At 41.4% G+C, this 21,056-nt stretch overlaps 1 protein-coding gene across 1 annotated transcript in view; it reads left to right on the forward strand.

The window, feature by feature from the left end:
• Positions 1 to 21,056, forward strand: part of OCA2 (OCA2 melanosomal transmembrane protein) — a 229,932-nt gene that overhangs the window by 80,452 nt on the left and 128,424 nt on the right. Inside the window, exons 11-12 of the mRNA XM_030201311.1 lie at positions 9,893 to 9,958; positions 11,941 to 11,997. Of these exons, the coding sequence (XP_030057171.1) occupies positions 9,893 to 9,958; positions 11,941 to 11,997 (123 nt within the window). The remainder of the gene's footprint in view (positions 1 to 9,892; positions 9,959 to 11,940; positions 11,998 to 21,056) is intronic.

The following is a 21,056-nucleotide window of genomic DNA, read 5'->3' on the forward strand; positions in this document are numbered from 1 at the left end:
ACAAATTTGGAAGGGAGGGTGGGACTATGTGGCTAGAAGATCTTCTGTCCACAGAGAACTACAGTTACAGGTAAGGAACTTTTTTTTTATCCATGGACAGGAGATCTTATAGCTACACAGATAAAGACTCCCAAGCTGAACACAGGTACCAGACAGTATAATACATTATGTACTAAGACAACGTAAGATATAAAGTATATATAAAAAATATAAAGTACCTGTGTCTGGAGGAGAAGGCAAGTTGTCAATTCATAGACTGGATGCCAAGACTGCCAGTCCAAAACTGGAATAACAATGGAAGCAGTGTCCAGGCAGTAATGTTGAGTGGAAATGTGAACTGATGTCTATGTTGCTGCCCTGCAAATATCTATCAAAGAAGAATGATGCAGGTGTGCTGTAGATGCTGCCATAGCTCTTAACCTGTGAGCGGTGACATGAGGACTTGTGTAACAGTGATCTTGAGAGACCACTCAAGTGGTCTTAGTTTCCTGCTTAAGGAGTATGCTAGTGTGTTGCTGGTACCCAGTATGTAAGTTGCCTGAAAGGATGACAGATTCCAAATGTCCAGAGCCTCAGAACAGAGAGTGTGAGAACCTATCCTTCCCTGTTTGTTCAGATAATACGTAGCTATCTGGTTGTCTGTTCTGATCTGAATGACTTGATGTTGAAGGTTTCCCTGAAATGTTCAAATGACGTTCCCTGATTGCTTGTAGTTCTAGAAGAGTGATAGAGCACTGGGATTCCTGAGTTGACCAAACTTCTTGAATGATCTAGACGCGCTCCCAACCTGTCTTGGAAGTGTCCATGGTTAACACCTTGGTAGGTACTGGTTTGTGAAATGGTGCTCCCTGTAGCAGGTTGGTTGGATGGGACCACCAATCTAGTGCATCTTTTATCTGTTTCGTGAGGAAGATTTTTGAAGATAAAGGGTGAATTGCTTGGATCCACTGGACCTTTAAATACCACTGTAGATGATGTATATGTCGTTGAGCTAGTGGTATTATATTTACTGTGGAGGCCATATGGCCCAATAGTACTAATAATGTTCTGGCTGTTGTTACTTGAACAGACTGCATATGATGTACAAGTTGAATGATTGTTGTCGATCTTTCTACTGGCAATCTTGCCAATGGAATCATGGTTATTAATTCTGCTCCTATGAAATGCAGATTCTGAGTTGGGGTCATATGTGATTTTTTTTTGTATTACACATTTGGTGAATACCATGGGAGCTGATGTAAAACCAAAAGGAAGGACTTTGTATTGATAATGCTGATTGTTGACTATAAAACAAAGGAATCATCTGGAATGAGAATGGATGGGAATATGTAGATATGTATCTTGAAGGTCTATTGATATCAACCATAGATTTTACTGAAGAAAAGGAAGTATTATCGATAGAGTGGCCATCCAAAACTTTTCATTTTTGATATATTTGTTTAACCTGCAAAGATCCAAGATTGCTCAAGTCCCCCCATCTTCCTTTGGTATGAGAAAATATTTTGAATAGAACCCCTTGTTTCATTGGGGAAAAAAGGACTAATTTGATGGCTTGGACTGAGAGCAACCTTTCAACTTCTTAGTGTAACAAAATGTTCTGATGTGATGTTACCTGAAAGCATGATAGTGTTCTGACAGATGGACGATGGTGGAATTTAGTTGATATCCATGTCAAATCATTTCTAATATCCATTTGTCTGTACTAATCCTCAGCCCGCAGGGTAGAAACTTTAAAGACTTCCCTCCACAGGAATGGTATTTAACTGTGCACTGTCAAAAATTATATGTCTGCTTTGGTTGAACCGTATTGAGTACGTTTGTCTTTAGTTATTCTAGTTGATAAGCTGGTCATTGACGATCTGCCTTGGGATTGTAAGGTGTTCTGGGATTCATGTAATGCTTGCGTTGTTGATGTCGTGGCCTTGAAGAATAATGAAATCTTCTTATAATTAGATTTTTGTTGTTAATATTTATCTCCTAAGGTATCTAAAGTAGTGCAATCATTTTATTTAGATTTTGCACACCTTTTTCAGTAATAGCTCAAGGTGAGTTACATTCAGGTACTCTGGATAGTTCTCTGTCCCAGGAGAACACAATCTAAGTTTGTACCTGAGGTAATGGAGTGTTAAGTGACTTGCCCAAGATCACAAGGAGCAACAGTGGGATTTGAACCAGCCACCTCTGGATTGTAAGACCAGTGCTCTAACCACTAGGCTACTCCTCTACTCTCTTCTCTGTGTCCCCTGTACTTCTCTGTCCAGCATCTTCTCTGTGTCCAGCTCCCCACATTCATCATCACCACCATTCTATGTCCTTATCCACTCCACCTATGTCCAGCATCACTCCTCTGTGTCTCTGTGCCCCCTCACAAGTCCAGCATCTCCTTTCCATGGTCCTATTCTCGTCGATATAGCATCTTCTCTCTGTATCCATATACCCCCCTCCAATGTCTGGCATTACCCCTCTGTGCTCATTCCTCCCCTGCAGGTCCAGCACTTCTCTCCCTTCCTTCCAGCAGCCGACCAATCTCTGATACAATCAATAAGTTCCATAACTTTGTCCCCAAAGAGAGAATCTCCTGTGCATGGGGCATCAGCTACCTTTTCAAACACCTCCTCACCCAGTGCTGACACTTGCATCCAAGCTAGATGTTGTGACGTAATAGCAGAAGCTGCACCTGTTATAGAAGTGTCATAATTATGTGCTGCACTGATCATTTGTTTGGAACAGTCTTCTAGATTACTCATGATAGTGTGGAAAACTGGAATATTGTCTTGTGGTATAACAGACTGTAACTTAGCTAGGTTGTCCATAATAGTATATTTAAATTCCATATAATGGAATGCTGACAACATTGTGGACTGAAAAGACCTACGTTCTTAAGCGGTGGATGGTTAGTGAAATCTTTTTGCGTTTTATTCTTTCTCATTGCAGATTTGACTGTTAATGATGTATGAGGAAATTGTTGTTTGTTAAATCCTAACACTTCTTCCACCTTATATTTATTATCTAATGCTCTTTGAGTAGGTCTGGCAGAATATGGCTTAAGACAAATGTTTTGATGGTGTTCTTTAAGAACTGTTAGGACTGGTAGAGCCATAGTTTCCTTAGTAATGTTAAAATATTTGGTTACTGAATGTTTATCAGAAGATTGGTTCACCTGAGAAGGAATGTCAATCCCTATAGAACTACTACTATTTAACATTTCTAGAGCGCTACAAAGAGTACGCAGCGCTGTACAAACACAGAAGAAGGACAGTCCCTACTCAAAGAGCTATAGAACTAGCTAATTTTTGAAGGAATTTTGAATAAGAAATTTCCTCTAGAGAAATGTCAACTTGCTTCTGAAGTGAATGTGCCCTGGAAGAAGGTTTTGAATGATGAGTAGAACATGGATGTTCTGGTGATTGAAGACAAGACAGCCCTGGATTAACTGGAGATAATGCTGGTGTGTGCGGAATAGATCCCTCGATGCAAGGAAGATATAGACCATGATTTCTGCCTGTGCATGGTCTTGCTTTAGAGGTTCCAACAGATTGTCAGTGACTGAAGGAACTGTATTATGTATAATAGAATCAGTACGTACTGGTTCTGTTTGTTGTTGTTGGAGAAAATAAAGCATTTGTAATAAATCTGTTGGCACCTGGGACGTAGATTGATGCTTACTGGAGGTAGTAGAAATAGGAGGTGAAGACAGTAATGACTTGCTATGAGAGCTAGTGGAATGGCGTGAACTAGATGGCATCTTATAAGAACTACGATGTCGCTGGTATGTGCTGTGATGATGCCGAGAGTGAGAGGAATGTCTAGTGGAATGTTTTCTGTTTCAATGCCGACTATATGAAGACGTTGAGGAGGAACTCACCTGACATCAATGCTTCGGGAACGGAGACAAAGTCACTAAAGCATGATCATTCGGAGAGAAAATATTCTCTTATATTCTCTTCTTGGTGAAGAGGAAGATTAGAATACTGTACTTCACTGGAAACCGGCATCGATGATGTTGTCTGTAAGAGCTCGGCTCTGAGGTCATCATGAGCCGCTGAGAATGCCATAACCTGATCCCCAGGCACAGTGGCAAGGGGGAACATAGGTAAATTAGAAGCCTGATCCCCAGGCTTGACAGCAAGGGAGAGAGCAGGTACATTTAAATCCTCATCCTCAGGCATAATAACAAAGAGGAGAGCAGGCGAAGTTGTGGAGGTTTCTGAATGAGAAGTCTGAAAGTACTCTTTTGGTTTTAAAGACCTAATATCTAAAGTTTTCTGATTCTTTTTTTGCCAGTCTCCACAAAACTGAAATGGTATGTTGAACCCCTAAACATCTTAAACATAAAGTATGTGGGTATGCGATGGAAAGTTTACGCTTGCAGGAACCACAATGCTTAAACCCTGGCTTAGAGAATGACATGTCAAATAAGAGAGAGGTGAACTCAAACTCCGTGATATATACTTTGTGAAGGGACAAAATAACTACACGGGTCGTTCCTCAACAGCGGACAAAAGAAAACTGACTCGGGGGAGGGTGTGGTTTGCTACTATTTCTACTGTTCGTATTAGAGCTGGATTTTAGGGACATGTGCAGCAGGCTTGTTAGAAACGTTTTATACAGCTTGCAGAGAGACCAGGTCGATCACGTCACCATGATGTCATTCATCTGTGTGGCTACAAGATCTCCTGTCCGTGGAGAACTTGAAATCCACACTTGCAAAATCTTTATTGGTCAGAGCTACAGCCCTAAAATTAAAACATAGTATCTTTTACTCACTTTCAAACATGTGGGCACATCTATTTTATTTTGTTTGGATTTCACTCATACATTTTTCAGTAGTAGCTCAAGGTGAATTACATTCAAGTACACTAGGTATTTCTCTGTCCCTGGAGGGCTCACAATCTAAGTTTGTATCTGAGGTAATGGAGGATTAAGTGATTTACCCAAGATCACAGGGAGTAGCAGTGGGATTTAAACTAGCACCTCAAACACTTGAATTACACATTTTCCCCTTTCCCGACCCTATCATACCTGGCTCTTGGGGTCTGCATGACATCTTTGCAGCCAGGGGCGGACTGACAGTGATCTGAGCCCCTGGTCAGTGAAGGTCAGTGGGCTCCCCTGGCTGCTACCTGCCACACCCCCCCCCCCAACCACTACTGCTGCTGCAGTCCACTTTCTGCACACTACAGCCGCCCCACCACCACAGCTGCCCCACCCCTCCTGCATACTACAAACCTCTGAGTCTCAGTGGGCTCTCCTTGTTCCTACCTTGAAGGGCCCTGGTGGTCTAGTGGCTTCTTCGGGGGCAGGAAAGAACTCCACTCTTTCCTGCCTGCTGCCACTACTCTGCTCAGTGCTACCGTGTTTCCAAAATGGCTGCTGAGACTTCTTACGATAGTCTCGTGGGTCTCAGCAGTCTTGGTAGCTATTTTTAAAACATGGCGACTGCACCGGGCAGAGTGGCAACACTGGGCAGAGTAGTGGCAGGAAAGATTATGGTTCTTTCCTGTCCCCACAGAGACCACTTGACCATCATAGCCTTTCAAAGCAGATACAGGGAGGGCCGACTGAGGCTCTGGGGGGGGGGGGGGGGGGGAAGAGCCTCTGGGCCCACTAGAGCCTCTGGGTCCTCGGGCACTGCCCAGTTGTCCATATAGTCAGTCTGCCCATGCCTGCAGCTAACTCACAGGAACACCCAGTCCCTCTACTTGTGCAGCTGCTAGTTCTCAGTGTCCCTGCAGTTCCTTGGGAACTGCCCCCTGAGAAGGCCTTTCTGCCTCTACCACTTCTGTGGGGAATTCTTTTCCCTGCTGGTAAGGGAAATTTTCTTCCCTCCTGCCTCTGGGAAAATCTGACTACTTTGCTTTTTAGGACTTTTCCTTCCTTCAGGAAACTAGCACTTTCCCTTGCCTGTGGACCTCTCTTTTCTGCTGAGTTGCAGCATTTATTGGAATGTGATCTTTAACCATGCCACATCTCTTGATTTATGGAAAACTGAGGGATATGCTAGCTGTCTTTATTGGGGAGCTGAAGTAACAGCATTGTGAGCTCCCTTCTCACATAGCTGCAGTGTCTGTGTTTGGGTTTCTTCTGCCTCTTCTTAAGATTAGTATTAGGAATGTCTTTATCCCTCTTCCCCAGTGGGCACAGGTACTAGCATTTGCCTATTATTTCTTATTTTTATTTTTCATGAGGAAGCCTTATGAGGAATTCCTCCTCTCAGTCTTACAGTCCTCCAAGTCCTGGGTTTTAAAAGGAGTTTCCTGGCTTTTTTGTCTCCTCTCCTCCCTATCCTGGGGATCTGACTGCTTCTGCCAGTCACACTATATATGTAAACCAATATACATTAACAATATTCCTTAGTACAGTCACATTCAAATTATTTTACTGATTGGTATCCCTTACCATAATATACCTGTTCACCCTCATTTTAACCATTCAAAATTACTTTCATTCAGTGTGATATTTGTGGTACATTATGGGAGCGTAGCCAGACCTGCCATTTTGGGTGGGCCCAGAGTTAATCTGGGTTGGCCCTTCCCACCCACACCCCCATACATACATACAATACATTTTTTTATAATCTTCCCCTCCATCTCTCCCTCTCTCTTTCCTTCCATCCTCTGTGCTCCTACTCACATGTCTTCATCTTTCTCCCTCTCCTCTGCCCCAGACCCAGCCTCTGCTCCTTCCTCCCTCCCCGCCCATGGCCCAGCTTCTTCCCATCTCTTTCAACCCCCCCCCCCCCCACGGTGTCTATCTCAGAGCTGTCATCGGCTGCGATTCCTATAGGCAACCTGCACTAGCCTTGCTGGCTTCCCTCTACTATGTCCCCGCCAGTGATGAAACAGGAAGTGACATTGAGGGCAGGACACGGTAGAGGGAAGCCTGCAGGGCCAACACTGGCTGTCTATAGGAATTGCCACAAGTCACCTGGGGGGGTTGGGGGTGGGGTTTCAGAGACAGACAGGCAGATACCATGCCATGAGCGGAGAAGAGGGAGGGAAGAGTGTGAAATGCCACCACTGAGGTGCTTTGGGGGCCATATGGTCCACTAGAATAGATGGGCCTGAGGCAAGAATGGGTGGGCCTGTGCCCTGCCAGGCCCACCCATAGCTAAGCCACTGGACATTAGTTCTAAGTCAAATCATTTGGAGGCTTAGGGGTTACCCCATCTGCCTTTATTTAATTTCTTACACATTACCTACAATCCTGAAGGTTATTGAAGCAATGTACACTTAGGTACAGTAAGTATTTTTCTGTCCATGGGAGGCTCACAATCTGAGTTTGTACCTGAGGCAATGGAGGGTTGAATGACTTTCCTAAGATCACAAGGAGCTGCAGTGGAAGTTGTTTTGTGATTGATGGCCCACTGCTCTAACCATTAGGCTACTCCTCTACTCTACTATGATAAAGGAACCCAAGGAATTTAAACAGGAATCAATTAAAGGAGCTTCCAGAACTACACAGGTTCCAACCAATTTACCACCAGCACTACCATAGAGATTGAATTGACTCAAGAATAGTTGGATCACAGTAGGCTCAGGTAGATTACTACCTATGATACGTGGGCATCCACTATCCCAGTTGTTGCTCCTACATAATTCTTTTGCTGTACTGGAGTATTATGATGCTCTGAAAATAAGAATTGAGGGGGAATTAAACACATTAAAAAAAAAGAACTGGGGTGGAGCTAGAGACAAAGAAGGTAAGCAAAGACTTCCACAAAGCACTGACAAAACAGTACAAAACAAAACATTCTTGCTGCTAAGGGATTCCATTATGAGGCATTAACTTGAAAACACAGTCCGTAAGACCTAATAAAATGAAATGCCTTCCAGGATCCTCAGCTAGCAGGAAAACAAACCAAATATAGAGTGCAATCCGTGAAGACAGCAAGAATTCTAACATTTATGTTGTAGTGAAACAGAGAAATATATATAAGTACATATATAAGTACATAAGTGTTGCCATACTGGGACAGATCGAAGGTCCATCAAGCCCAGTATCCTGTTTCCATTAGTGGTCAATTCCAGAGACTCAAAGGAATTTAATATCCTAAGATTCCAACGTCGGTTAAAAATTTCCAGTTTTCCTATGATCAGTCTTTTACAACCACATTTTGAAAATCCTGGAGAGACTTAATATCCTTATGTACTTTCTGGAAACAACTGGAGGAGTCTTTTTTAAAATCTTCTACTTCTGCAGATAAATTATCAATCTTAGTCACAGGAAAAGTTACCTCTTCAGATAATTTCTTCACTGTAGCAGAGAGAGTAAGTAAAACCTTCCATATAGACTCACGGGAACCCGCCGCCGGGTGTTGAAGAGATTCCTTCCTTCTATTCCATGGCACTGCTGAGGCAGAACACTGCCCTCACCCGAGGTCTCTTGCGTCGATTCTTGTGACACCTGGACAACCTCCAGTGTCACCGCCTGTAACATCAGACACGGTGGTGGAGATGGATCCGGGGGAGAAAGAGTGGTATTATGCTCCAAAGTGACAGGACTTCCTTCCTCCCGCCACACAGCAGAGCCTTCAACCCAGATTGCCCAGCTGTAATCCCGGTAGCATAGCAGTCATTCCACTCCTGTATTGGAGTCAAAGAGAGAGTCGGCAAGGGAGCAGCTCTCAATACTCCTTTCCTCTTTTTGTGCGTACGTCTAGTAGCGCTATAGACATGATAAGAAGTAGTAGTAGTATTGTTGAAGAAAAATGAGAACTTGAAAACACTAGGTAAAAAACAGAGGACACAGCAGAGGAGCGCTGCTCAGCTCAGTGGGTGCGTGCCTCCATCTTAGCCATTCCCCATAAAATCTCCAGGCCCATCTCAATTGGACATGGTCTCTTCTCTGACCAGACAAAGGGAACAATTTGTGTTCCCTTAGCAGGAGTAGCTCTAGCCAGGAAGAGGGTGTCAGCAGCATCAAAATTAGTAAGTCATGTTATAGCAGCCATTTTGATAGTGTCTCTTTGCATGCAATGTCAACGCCTATGTCATATATATGCACATATGACAGAGCGCACAGATCATTGGACTCCCCTCACCACTGTGTATGTATACCCTTCATAAAACATGTATATTTTTCAACCTTGCTATTAAGGCGCACCTCTATTTAACTGAGTGCCCTTCATAGAATTTCCCTTTATAGTGCTTTATTGGGGCACTTCTATAAGCGGGCACCTATATTTAAGCACCCTGATACTACATAGTGAGAACTTATTCTATAATGGCATCTGAGTGCCCAGATTCCATTATAGAATAACAGTGAAATCCAGTATCAACATGCCAAAAGTCTAGAGAATCACAGTTACACCTGCTGTAGACCTAGCATCACTATAGACACATAAATGTGGCCAGGATGTGCCTAATATATAATATTCAGTAAGTTATGTGCTTAAGTGGGAATCACAGCCATATACTATCCATACTCCATCCATATGAATGCCTCCTTACATTTAAGTGCTATGGAGGTGTATTTTCAAATCACTTAGACTTAAACAGATAGCAACCTATGGAACTTTGTAAGTCCAAGTGCTGTGAAAATGTGCTCTTATGCCTCTTAATCACACCCTTACAGAATAGTGCCACTTATATGAGTATGTATACACTTAGCTGTGAAAGTGATAGTATTCTGTATATTTATACATGGAAGTGGCACATACATGTGGGCACTGTTACTGAATTGCCATTTATGTGGCCAAAAGTTATTCATGTAAGTCTAGATTTCCAGTGTTTTGAGATATTGTGGCAAAAATAATTTCCCCTTTAAAACCTTAAATGATAATTCAGGACTTCGTTTGACAAATTTACTAGGAAATTGCGTTTGCTTTTAGTAGTTAATCACTGGTTTATTGATTCATAGAGTTAACTATTGATTTTATTTTTTATTACAGAGACCAAGCCTGAACAAAGTAGTGGAATGGATTGATTATGAAACATTAGCACTGTTGTTTGGAATGGTAATAAAAATGTTTCTGTCATATATATCTTTATGCTTTTGGAGAGTAATTTGTAATAGGCAGCCTATTAAAAATCATCATCTACAAGCATTTCTATAATTTTATTATAACTTGCAAGTGTTATGAAAGGAATTAGGAAATGCTTGTTTCTGCAAATATAAAATATATTCACTAGTAACTCTTTACACAACTACTAGCGAATGACCAAAACATAGCAATGCATTGATAAATAACTTTGCTTGTACTCCAGTTCTTCATCTGCTTGTGAATGTAAGGGGGGGGGGGGGGGAGAGGGGGGTATCAATGTAGGTTACATTAAAATGGATTATTTTACCTCAAGTAGTGCTATTTTAACACAGGGATAATTTCCCCAAGATGCATCTCCGATTTAATTTCTTTTAAAAAATGAGGTAAGCAAATGTTTCAGTAATTGACCAAGTTAGGCACATGGGGCCAGATTCTAAATAAGGTGCCTAAAAAATTTCCACAGTAAACATTTCCGCCTAAGCGTATTCTATAAGAAGCGCTTAGATTTAGGCACAAAATATAGAATACACTTAGTTGATATCCCTGTGCCTAAAACTACATGCCTCCATTTACAACAACGAAAATGTGATGTAACTTCCGGCGCATAGATTTATGCACACTGAGCCATATTCTTTAACTACGTAGCCAACCCCTTTTTGAACTGCACGCTTTAGAATTTAGGCGCAGTTCATGACAGAATGCGCTTAGTGAGTTCTATGCGTAAATTCTAATTATTACCAATTAGTGCTTATTATTGCTTGTTAAGTGCTGTTATCAACACTAATTAGCTTGTTAAGCCAATTATGTTAAACATGCTATTATAGGATACACTTGGATTTAGGCACGATCTCTAGGCACGCTATACAAAACCCCTAAATTAGGAGCAAACTGGGTGTATTCTATAACAACACATAGATTTTACAAGCACCCACAACTCTCCCATTCCATGCCCATGGCCAACCCACTTTTCAACTATGTGACTTAGAATTTACATGCAGCATGTTATAGAATCAGAGTTCTGTGCATAAATTCTAATTAATGCCAATTAATGTCAATTGCTTGTTAAGTGGGAATTATCAGCATTGATTGGTTTGTTAACCAATTAGGTATATGCATTATTATGGAATATGCTTCGATTTCCACATGGAAATTTAGGTGTGCTATATAGAATCCAGGGGAATTCAAGCAATAGGAGTGTGGTCAGGCTGGTTAAGGGTAGTGCTAACCAATGTATAAATTATACGTGTAAATATCTGTATTTGTTTGCGCTGTGTATAGCTTATACAGTTTGTGGCAGCCTGTGTAAAATGACTGCTGCAACTTCTCATGGCAAATCGCAGTACTTCTTGTAGTACCGAGAGCTGCCACTGGAGGTCATGGCAGCTATTTCACACAGGTAGGTAGGTGACTATCAACACTTATAAGTATAGCCTATACATCTCACTTGGCTACACCGTTTCTACCTGTCATTTGGGGACCTACCTAGAACTTGGGGGAATTGCAGGTGGGGGATCATTTCAGGGGAGGGGCTTTGCTTTCTGAGGGCTAGGGGAGGGGTAGGTAGTTTTGGATGCCGGGAAGGGGATGGGGGGGAGGGGGGGAGGTCTTTTTAGGTACAAAATAGATATGTGGGTCCCGGCCGATATTCAGTGCCAAGGCCCACATATCTATTTAAGACAGCTATGCAAGTGTTGGCAATAAATATTGCTGGCACCTGCATAACCCCCAACACCACCCCCAGTGCCACCCCTGATCTGCCCACTTTTTTGTTGGGCAGCCTGTGGGGATATTCAGCAGCATTGTCTAGAGAGGCTCCTGCCCACTTAAATCACTTTGAACATCGGCAGGTAGATGTTCTGCTGAAAATTAACCTTGTTTTTTTTTTTTTAATTTAATACATTGCAATATCCTAAAATATTTGAGTGTGGTTTTAACTTATTTTAACTTTATTTCAGATGATAATGGTGGCCACATTTTCTGAAACAGGATTTTTTGATTATTGTGCTGTGAAGGTAGGTACAGAGGTTAACAACTTTTTGTGGCCTACTGCCCCCTCCCTCCCCCCCCCACCAAGAAAAGGACAATAGCACTATTGCCATTACTGTACCACTGCAGAATGATAAGTTGATAAGTTTGAGGAAGGTGATCCACCTCTGGCCTAAAATGCAAATATTGACTCATCCTTTCCCTGTACTCAACATTTCTGATAAAAGTAGAAGTGAATTGTTTTTGTTAGTAATTACTAGCTGTAAAGCTTCTGTATGTAGGTTTTCAGATAATGAAGAAATTGATGTTGAACCATGATCTAAATTCCATTAACGTTATTCATAGGGTTAATGCGCTTGTGTGTATGAAGCACTGTATAGTGGAATACCTTCTATAAAAAATTATTTTAAATATGTTATGTTCTGCTGTTCTGTTTTCATCCAGCATTAAAGTACGTATCCTGACAACATGGTGTTTACTTTGCCAATAAACATGGGGTTTTTTTTCAGGGGAGGGGGTTGGGCAGAGTATGAGCAGAATTCACAAATAGATGTATAGATTATAAAATATGCTAATCTACATGTATATGTATATGTGTAAAATCTAGGAGCAGATACTTACACTTGTTCAAAAGCATTGAGAGAAAGTATTCCAAGGGGTATGTTTAGGTCAGAGGAGTAGGTGATGTATGCACATATATTGCCTTTTCAAATCTTTGCTGTGCTTTGTGATTTTTTTTATATCCAGACTTATTTGTCTTCTGTTTTGTGTTTGGAGTGAAATTTTTAATTCATAGTGTTTGGTTATCTCTTGTCAGTCATGAACTGCGTATTTATTTAGATTCTTGAAAGAAAGGCATGCTGGTTTGTGACTATTGTGAGAAAGGAGCATGGAAGTGAAGATGTAGATAAGATAGGGTAGACATAGCAGTTGGGTGAGTGAGGAACGAGAGGCTAGCGAGAGTGAGGTGGATGAGCATGGATAGAGTAGGGGAAAGTGAAGCTGCTGAGAGAGGAAATCCAGAAGGCAGTGAGGAAGCTGGGACTCTGAAACAGGTGCAGCATTGGTCTATCTTCCTGGTCATGAAGTGCAAGCTTAATGTCTGATTGGAATCCTTGTATACTGGTGCAGGGTATTCAGGAACCTGTTTCCAGTAAGGGTGGTGGACTTTGGTCCTGGGGAACTGAGGAACTGAGTTTGATTCCTGGCACAGGCAGCTCCTTGTGACTCTGGGCAAGTCACTTAACCCTCCATTGCCCCATGTAAGCCGCATTGAGCCTACCATGAGTGGGAAAGCACGGGGTACAAATGTAACAAAAATAAAATAAATAAATAATTACAATACAGCCTATGATTTTGCCATATACAGTTCCTCAGTTCCCCAGGACCAAAGTCCACCACCCTAACCAGATAATGGATAATAATGGAACCAGAACAATACAAACACCTGAAATTACACAGATCCTAGAAAAACTAAAACCATCACAGAACAGCGGGCTCTGGACTGATCCTTTGGGACTAAAGGAAAGAAAATTATCAGGTAATTAACTAATTTTTCCTTCCATTTCATCCAAGGATCAGTCCAGACAAATGGGATGTACAAAAGCAATTAGGGGAGATGCTGTGATATCCCTGCAGTGAGAACTGTGGCCACAAAGGAAGCATCTGCTTGAGCAGACACATCCAAACAGTAACAAAGGAATGAGAAGAAGACCACGTTGCTGACTGACAGATTTCTGCCAATGAAATTGTCCTAGACTCTGCCAAAGAAGTTGCCAAAGACCTGGTAGAATGAGCCTTGATGTGCATAAGAGCAGATCTACCTCTCAGAATGTAAGCTGAAGAAATAGCCTCCTTAAGCCATCGAGCCACTGTTGCTTTGGAGGCCAGCAAACTCTTCCAGGATCCCGCAACAAGGATAAAAAGATGATCAGACTGCCTGAAATCGTTGGTAGTGGTAAGATAGTGCATAAGGACACGCTTCACATCCAACAGTCGCAAGGAAGCGTATTGTGCAGAATAGACCTTCCTGGACATAAAAAGGAGATACAGTTTTCAGCAAAAAGGATGGAACTGTCCGTATGGAAACTCCCGAGTCAGAAGAGTAGAGAACGGGATCCCTGTAAGACAGACCTTGAAGCTCTGAAACTCTCCATGCCAACAAAATGGCAACTAGAAATACTGCCTTTAAAGTAAATCTTTGATAGTTGCCAAAGGGGGCCAACTGAAGAGCCTTAAGAACCACTTTAAGACTCTACTGAGGACAAATATTGCAAAGGGGGGGGGGGGTGCAGATGAGTGGCTCCCTTGAGGAATCTCACTATATCAGGGTAAACAGCCAATGAGGAATTCTGTATCTTGCCTCTATGACATGCCAATGCTGCCACCTGAACCTTGAGCGAGTTGAGAGCCAAGCCTTTTTCGAATCCTTCCTGAAGGAAGGATAACATCTGAGACAAGGAAGCATGAAATGGAAAAACACCATTCTGTGCAGGCTAGCTCTCAAAAGTTCTCCACACTAGCATAAGAAGAAGAAGTGGACCGCTTTCGGGCTTGCAGCAAGGTAGTAATAACATCATCTGCTTAACCATTCTTCCTGAATTGTGCCCTCTCAAGAGCCAGGTTATAAGACCAAAGCAGGAGGTACCATGGCACCAGCTGGTCATAAGTCCACGAGATCGGAGACCACCGTCTCAACAGGGACAACTCTAGGGGCCGCATATGGAACTTTACCCAAGGCAGAACATCCAATGTTGCCGTCATTGAACTGAGAACCTGAGCATAATCTGAGAGAGAAGCCTGAGAATTTGCTGTTTGAGCTTCAGCTGATGATGCTGAGGCAGGAAAACCTTCCCCACCTGGTTATTAAAGCACACTCCTAGAAACTCCAGGATCTGTGTGGGGATGAGATGACTCTATCTGTAATTCAACACCCAACCCAGCGCAGAAAGAAGAGACAGGACTGTCTGTGTACTGCGAAGGCTCTCTTGATAAGAAAGCACCTGAATTAGCCAATCGTCTGGGTAAGGATGTACCTAGATCCCTTGCCAGTGAAGAAAGGCTGCCACCACCACCATAACTTTTGAAAATGTGCAAGGTGCAGTGGCAAGACCAAAAGGCATAGCCTTGCATTGAAAATGATCTCCCAGGATCACAAACTGGAGAAATTTCTTGCGAGAAGGCCAAAGTGGGATATGAAAATAAGCCTCCTTGAGGTCCAATGAGATGAGAAACTCTCCTGGCTGGACCGAGGCTATGACAGAAAGGAGAGTCTCTGTGTGTGCAGCACTCTGAGAGACTCGTTCATCCCTCTGAGATCCAAAACTGGGCAAAAAGAGTCTTCTTTCTTTGGGACGACAAAATAGGAATATCGACCTGTGCCTCTCTCTGTCAGAGGAACGGGCTGAATGGCCCCCAGTCACCTTAAAGAGGCTAAGGTAGTTAGCACTGCCTAACTCTATGCAGAGGACAGCATGAAAAGATCTGCGAGTGGCTTTGAAAATTCTAGCTTGTAGCCATGGAGAATGATATCGAGGACCCATTGGTCTGCAGTAATGGTGGTCTGCTCCTTGTGAAAGTAGGAAAGATGCCCACCTATGTCTACATACAAGGAGTGAACCTTGACCCTGTCATTGCAAGGGCTGCAAGAGGGAGAGGTTCTTGAGAAAGCAGAAAAGGATTTCTTGCATCCTCACAAGGAAGACTGAGTCTGAGGAAAATGAGGTTTCAGAGCGGAAGCACTACCTTTCCCTAGTCTATACCTCCACTCTTCTCAAAAATGAGACTTAGCTGCCCAGAGATGAGGCTTAGGCTTGTCCTCGTGTAGCCACTGGACCTTGAAATCTTCAAGGTCTTTAGCAATCTTCTCCATATCCACACCAAAGAGTAGTTTCCCCGGAAAGGGCAACTTCGCCAGATGAGATTTGGATACCACATCAGCAGCCCAATGCCTCAACCATAGCCAGTGTCATGGTGAAACAGCCAAAGCCATATTCTTAGCTGACGTTTAGAGAATATCATAAAGAGCGTCTTAACAAATAAGACAACCCTGCCTCTAAGGTAGGGAGAAAGTCTGGAGGCAAGTCCAATGTGGACAATTGTTGAATCATCGATAAAGAAGCCCCGTCTACAAAAGAAGAAGAAACTGCTGCCTGAGAATTTAACACTGCTAATTGAAAGGCAAGGTTCAAGGAAGCTTCAAACTTGCATATCCTTTAATGCAGTACCATCTTCAACAGGGATAGTGGTACATTTAGTAACCGCTATTATAAGTTTTGTCCAGTGGTCAAAACTTTACAGTCGAATCTGAAACCAGAGTATTAGGGGTCTTGCTTGATGCTTCACTTACTTTCTCTTCCCATATTAATCAGCTATAAAAGAAAACACTAGGGAGTGGAGGAGTGGCCTAGTGGTTAGAGCACCAGTTTTGTAATCCAGAGGTGGCCAGTTCAAATCCCACTGCTGCTCCTTGTGATCGTGAGCAAGTCACTTAACCCTCCATTGCCTCAGGTACAAACTTAGATTGTGAGCCCTCCTGGGACAGAGCGATATCCAGTGTACCGGAATGTAACTTACCTTGAGCTACTACTGAAAAAAAAGGGTGTGAGCAAAATCTAAATAAATATTCAAAACGAAACAGCTCAATCTAGTCAGACCATTCTTCGACCAAAAAGCCTTCACACTACTAGTCCAAATGTTAGTCCTACCTCACTTGGATTACTGTAACGTTCTATTTCTTGGTATTAAGTGTCAATATCAGAAAAAACTGCAAATCATACAGAATACAGCTGCAAGACTAATATACAGATTGAATAGATATACTAGTGTTTCAACTCATCTAAACAAACTGCACTGGCTTCCCATAGCTGAAAGACTCAGGTTCAAAGCTGCTTGTTTAGTTTTTCAAATCCTACAGGGATTCACCTCTGAATTACTGACTAAGACTGCTTCGCTATATCTGGTCCAGTCTAACAGATTGAAACAACAACTAATGCTAGCATCACCATTTCAAAAGACAAATCAAAATCAGAAGATTTTCAGCTCTGTATTCCCCATACTTGGAGTCAAAATATGAAACTCTCTACCTATTCCTATCAGAACAGAAAACAGCATTAGAGGGTCTTTTAAAGGCTTTTTAAATTACTATCACCTTTGTTTAAATCGGTCAAACATATTCATAGAATGTTTACCAAAATCTTCTTTATGATTGCACAGACTTTTTAATCTGAGGAACTGTCCCTGTGGAATACTATCATAATTTTTTAGAATGATAACTCTTGTAATGCAGAAGAGTGTTTCTGTCTGTGTCCTTTGTGTATAGAGATGTTATTAGTTCATCTTGTGAAAAAATTATATGAATATCTAAAAAATTACCTCCGATCCACCCACATGCGATACAAAAGTAATATTGTGATCACTGTTATTCAAATGATCTAAAAACATCAATTTCTGTTGAGTATCTGTCCATATACAAAAGAGTCTTCAAATAAAGCCATGTAGAGGCATTCAATTGTGGGGGCTACAGTAGCCTCCATAGCTACCCCTTTGGTTTGTATATGATATTGATTCTGAAACAAAAAGTATTTCTTAGTTATTACCATTTAAGCCAACTGGAAAAATAATTCCACTTGAAGTACAGAAATATCTAACAGTGATAAAAAATGTTGAACCAATTTCAAAGCTTCGTCTTGAGGGATGTTCGTATACAAAACTGTTACATCCATAGTTATTAATGTAATGGATTCATTATTGGACAGCTCAACATCTTGCAACTGTTGTATGGAGTGAGAGGAATTCCTCACATATGACATTTTTTTAACTAAAGGTTGCAAATAAAAATCTAGATATTGAGACAAGTATCCAGTATTGAATTTCTACCTGGTGGGTTATGTAAATCTTTATGGATTTTTGGAATAAAATATATCAATGGAATTACTAGATGAGATCTATATAAATATCTAAATTCTGTATTAGAAATTAATCCTTGAGCGTTAGCTTCAGAAAGAATAGTATAAATCTGTTGTTGGTATTCCTCTGTAGGATCTTGCTGCAACTCTAAATAATATCGATGATCTTGTAACTGACATAATCCCTCTTTAATATACTTACATCTATGTTGAACCACCACTCCTCCTCAGAGGCGTAGCCAGGTTTTGATCTCAGGGGGAGCAGACTTTTATAAAATAGGAGCCGGTTGGTGTCAACTAGACAGCAGTGTTTATGTTGTTGCTCAGGGGCTGTAGTGGGCAATGATTAATACAGGCTGTCTCTGTTGCGTCCTGCCTACAAGGAAACAGTAAGTTACATCAGAAGGCAGGACGCGGAAGAGGTCCCTGGACTGGCCAGAGCAGGCAACCTGTCTTCTTAACTTCAAATAAAAATATTCAAATCGAGACCATCACCTCAGGAATAGCACAACCAGTCCTTCCACTGCTAGACACCTTGTTTAAATCAAGATGGGCTTTTGTTTGTGTGGTGACGCTACAGGATGTGAAGAACACTAGTCTTGAGCATTTTTATTTTGGGTGACAAGGGCTAGACACTTTGTGAAATAACACAAACCCTTGCAAAAAGACATCCAAAACATATACTGAAAACTTACCACACCATAACAACCCTAACCCACCTATGAAAAGACAGTGCTATAAATATTACAGTGGGACCTAAAGAAGTGTTTCCATAGGTGGTCCTGGAGTACCCCCTTGCCATTCAGGTTTTCAGGTTATCCACAATGAATCTGCATGAAAAAGATTTGCATGTAATGGAGGCAGTAAATCTAGGCTGAAAGCCCACCTCTTTAACATTGCTTTTGACTCGTAACCACTTGTAACCACTCGCCTCCACCTACCCTCCTCTCTTCCTTCCCGTACACATTAATTAATTTGGTTACTTTATTTTTTGTCTATTAGATTGTAAGCTCTTTGAGCAGGGACTGTCTTTCTTCTATGTTTGTGCAGCGCTGCGTACGCCTTGTAGCGCTATAGAAATGCTAAATAGTAGTAGTAGTAGTATATGCAAATCAATGTCATGCATATTTATTGTGGATATCCTGAAACCCTGACTGACAAGGGGGTACTCCAGGACTGCCCTAGAACACAAAACTTACTACACCATAATAGCGACAGTGCTATATATAGTACACTGGGCTCTGGAGCACCAATATACCTACTATTGGGAAACTGGAACAAGCTGCACCATTACACATTCCTACACAGATACTACATGCCAGCAGAATCCTTCACCTCAGTCACCCAAGCAGAACATGGACAGACCCTCATCTATATAACATAAGAGTAGCCATACTGGGTCAGACCAATGATCCATCTAGCTCAGTATCCTGTTTTCAATGTGGCCAACCCAGGTCACAAGCACCTGGCAGAAACCCCAGATTATGACAACATTCCATGCTACCAATCTAATGCAGAATAGGAAGCCACAAAAAAAAAAAAAATTTGAAATAGAGACCCCTCCCTGCCCAAGGAAGCCAGACTCTAAACAGTGCAATACTGGTAAAAAAAAAAAAAAAAAAGAGAGACAGACATGCATTTTCTCCTGTACTTTGCAAAATAAAAATAGAAAAAAATGTACATTTTACAAAGCAGTTACATCTCAGTCCTTACAAAGTATTAAATAAAAATAATTTTTTTCTACCTTTGTTGTCTGGAAATTTGGCTGGTCCCAGTCTTTTTTTCCATGTTCCATGAGTCATCCTTACAAATTCTTTTTCAGGTTGGCCTTTCTATTTCTTTGCTTGCCTCTTGTCTTCTTCCTTTCCTTCTCTACATCTGTTTCCAAGTGCACCATCCTTTTTTCCTCTGCACCACTATTTGTCATGTCCAGCATCTCCCTTCTGTGTCAACCACTATTTGTAAAATTTCATATGTACAATTCACTAAGTTTTTTAATTGGTTCATTCTCTCATGTCTGTGACAGAGTATGTTGAGAGTAGAGGTGCTATGGCTCCTGATGTGTCTGAATTAGTCAGTTATTTTAAGACTAAAATAAATACTATTAGAGGAACATTAGGAAATGGAGGTGATATGTATAAACATCCATATGAAGATAATTTTGAGATTCCATTGAACAGAATTTGGGATGTTTTTGAGCCCATTTCACCCAAGGCAACAATGACGTTATTAAAAGGTATGCAACTTCTTATTGTTCATTATATACTTGTCCAGTATACCTATTGAAAACACCTTGTTCATCTTTTGTAGATTATTTGCAAAATGGCTAAATTTACAGCTGCAATCAGGTTGTTTTCCAACATCTAAACCTGAGATGATTCTTCTCCTATTTTGAAAAATCCAAAAGGGAGTATTCAAGAACTAATTCTAGACCACTAGCTTTTATCCCTTTGTTCATTAAGGTGATGGAGGGCTGGGTCACTGAGCAATTGGTCTCTTATCTGAAAAGGTTCCATATATTGCATGGTTCACAGTTGGGCTTTCACAAGGGCTTCTACACTGAAACAGTGATTACCTCCCTGATTACTTCAGGTCAGAGGTTCATAAGCCAAGGTCTGACTTCTCTTATAATCTAGTTCAATTTGTCTAGTGCGTTTGACTTGGTGGACCATGAAATATTATTATGGCTCTTAGACTTTTTGGTATTTCTGGTTCAGTCCTAACATGGATCCAAGGATTCTTAAATAGATCTTACAGGGTAAAGATATGTGAAACTACAGCAGATTTTTGGAAAGCAATTTGTGGGATGCTGCAGTGCTCCCCACTGCCTCTGATACTGTTTAATATTCTGATGCAACCTTTAGCACAATATTTAGAGAACTCTAATATACATGTCGACATCTATGCAGATGATATCACCATTTTGCAGTTTACTTTAGGTAATATAGTACATGAATCAAATCTCTCTAGATGTTTAGACTTGGTGACTCATGGTTTTCCTCATATAGATTGAAACTGAATAATGAAAAAAAACCTAATTTTTATGGGTGGGCTCTCCACAAGTTCTAGGTGATAACCTGATTCAAGTTAGTAGCAAGAAGGTTAAACTAGAAGGTACTTAAAGAATTCTGGCAATTAAGGTGGACAATCAATTATCCCTAGGTGCTCAGGTTCATAAA

This window comes from Microcaecilia unicolor, chromosome 4 (assembly GCF_901765095.1).
Source record: "Microcaecilia unicolor chromosome 4, aMicUni1.1, whole genome shotgun sequence".
NCBI lineage: Eukaryota > Metazoa > Chordata > Amphibia > Gymnophiona > Siphonopidae > Microcaecilia > Microcaecilia unicolor.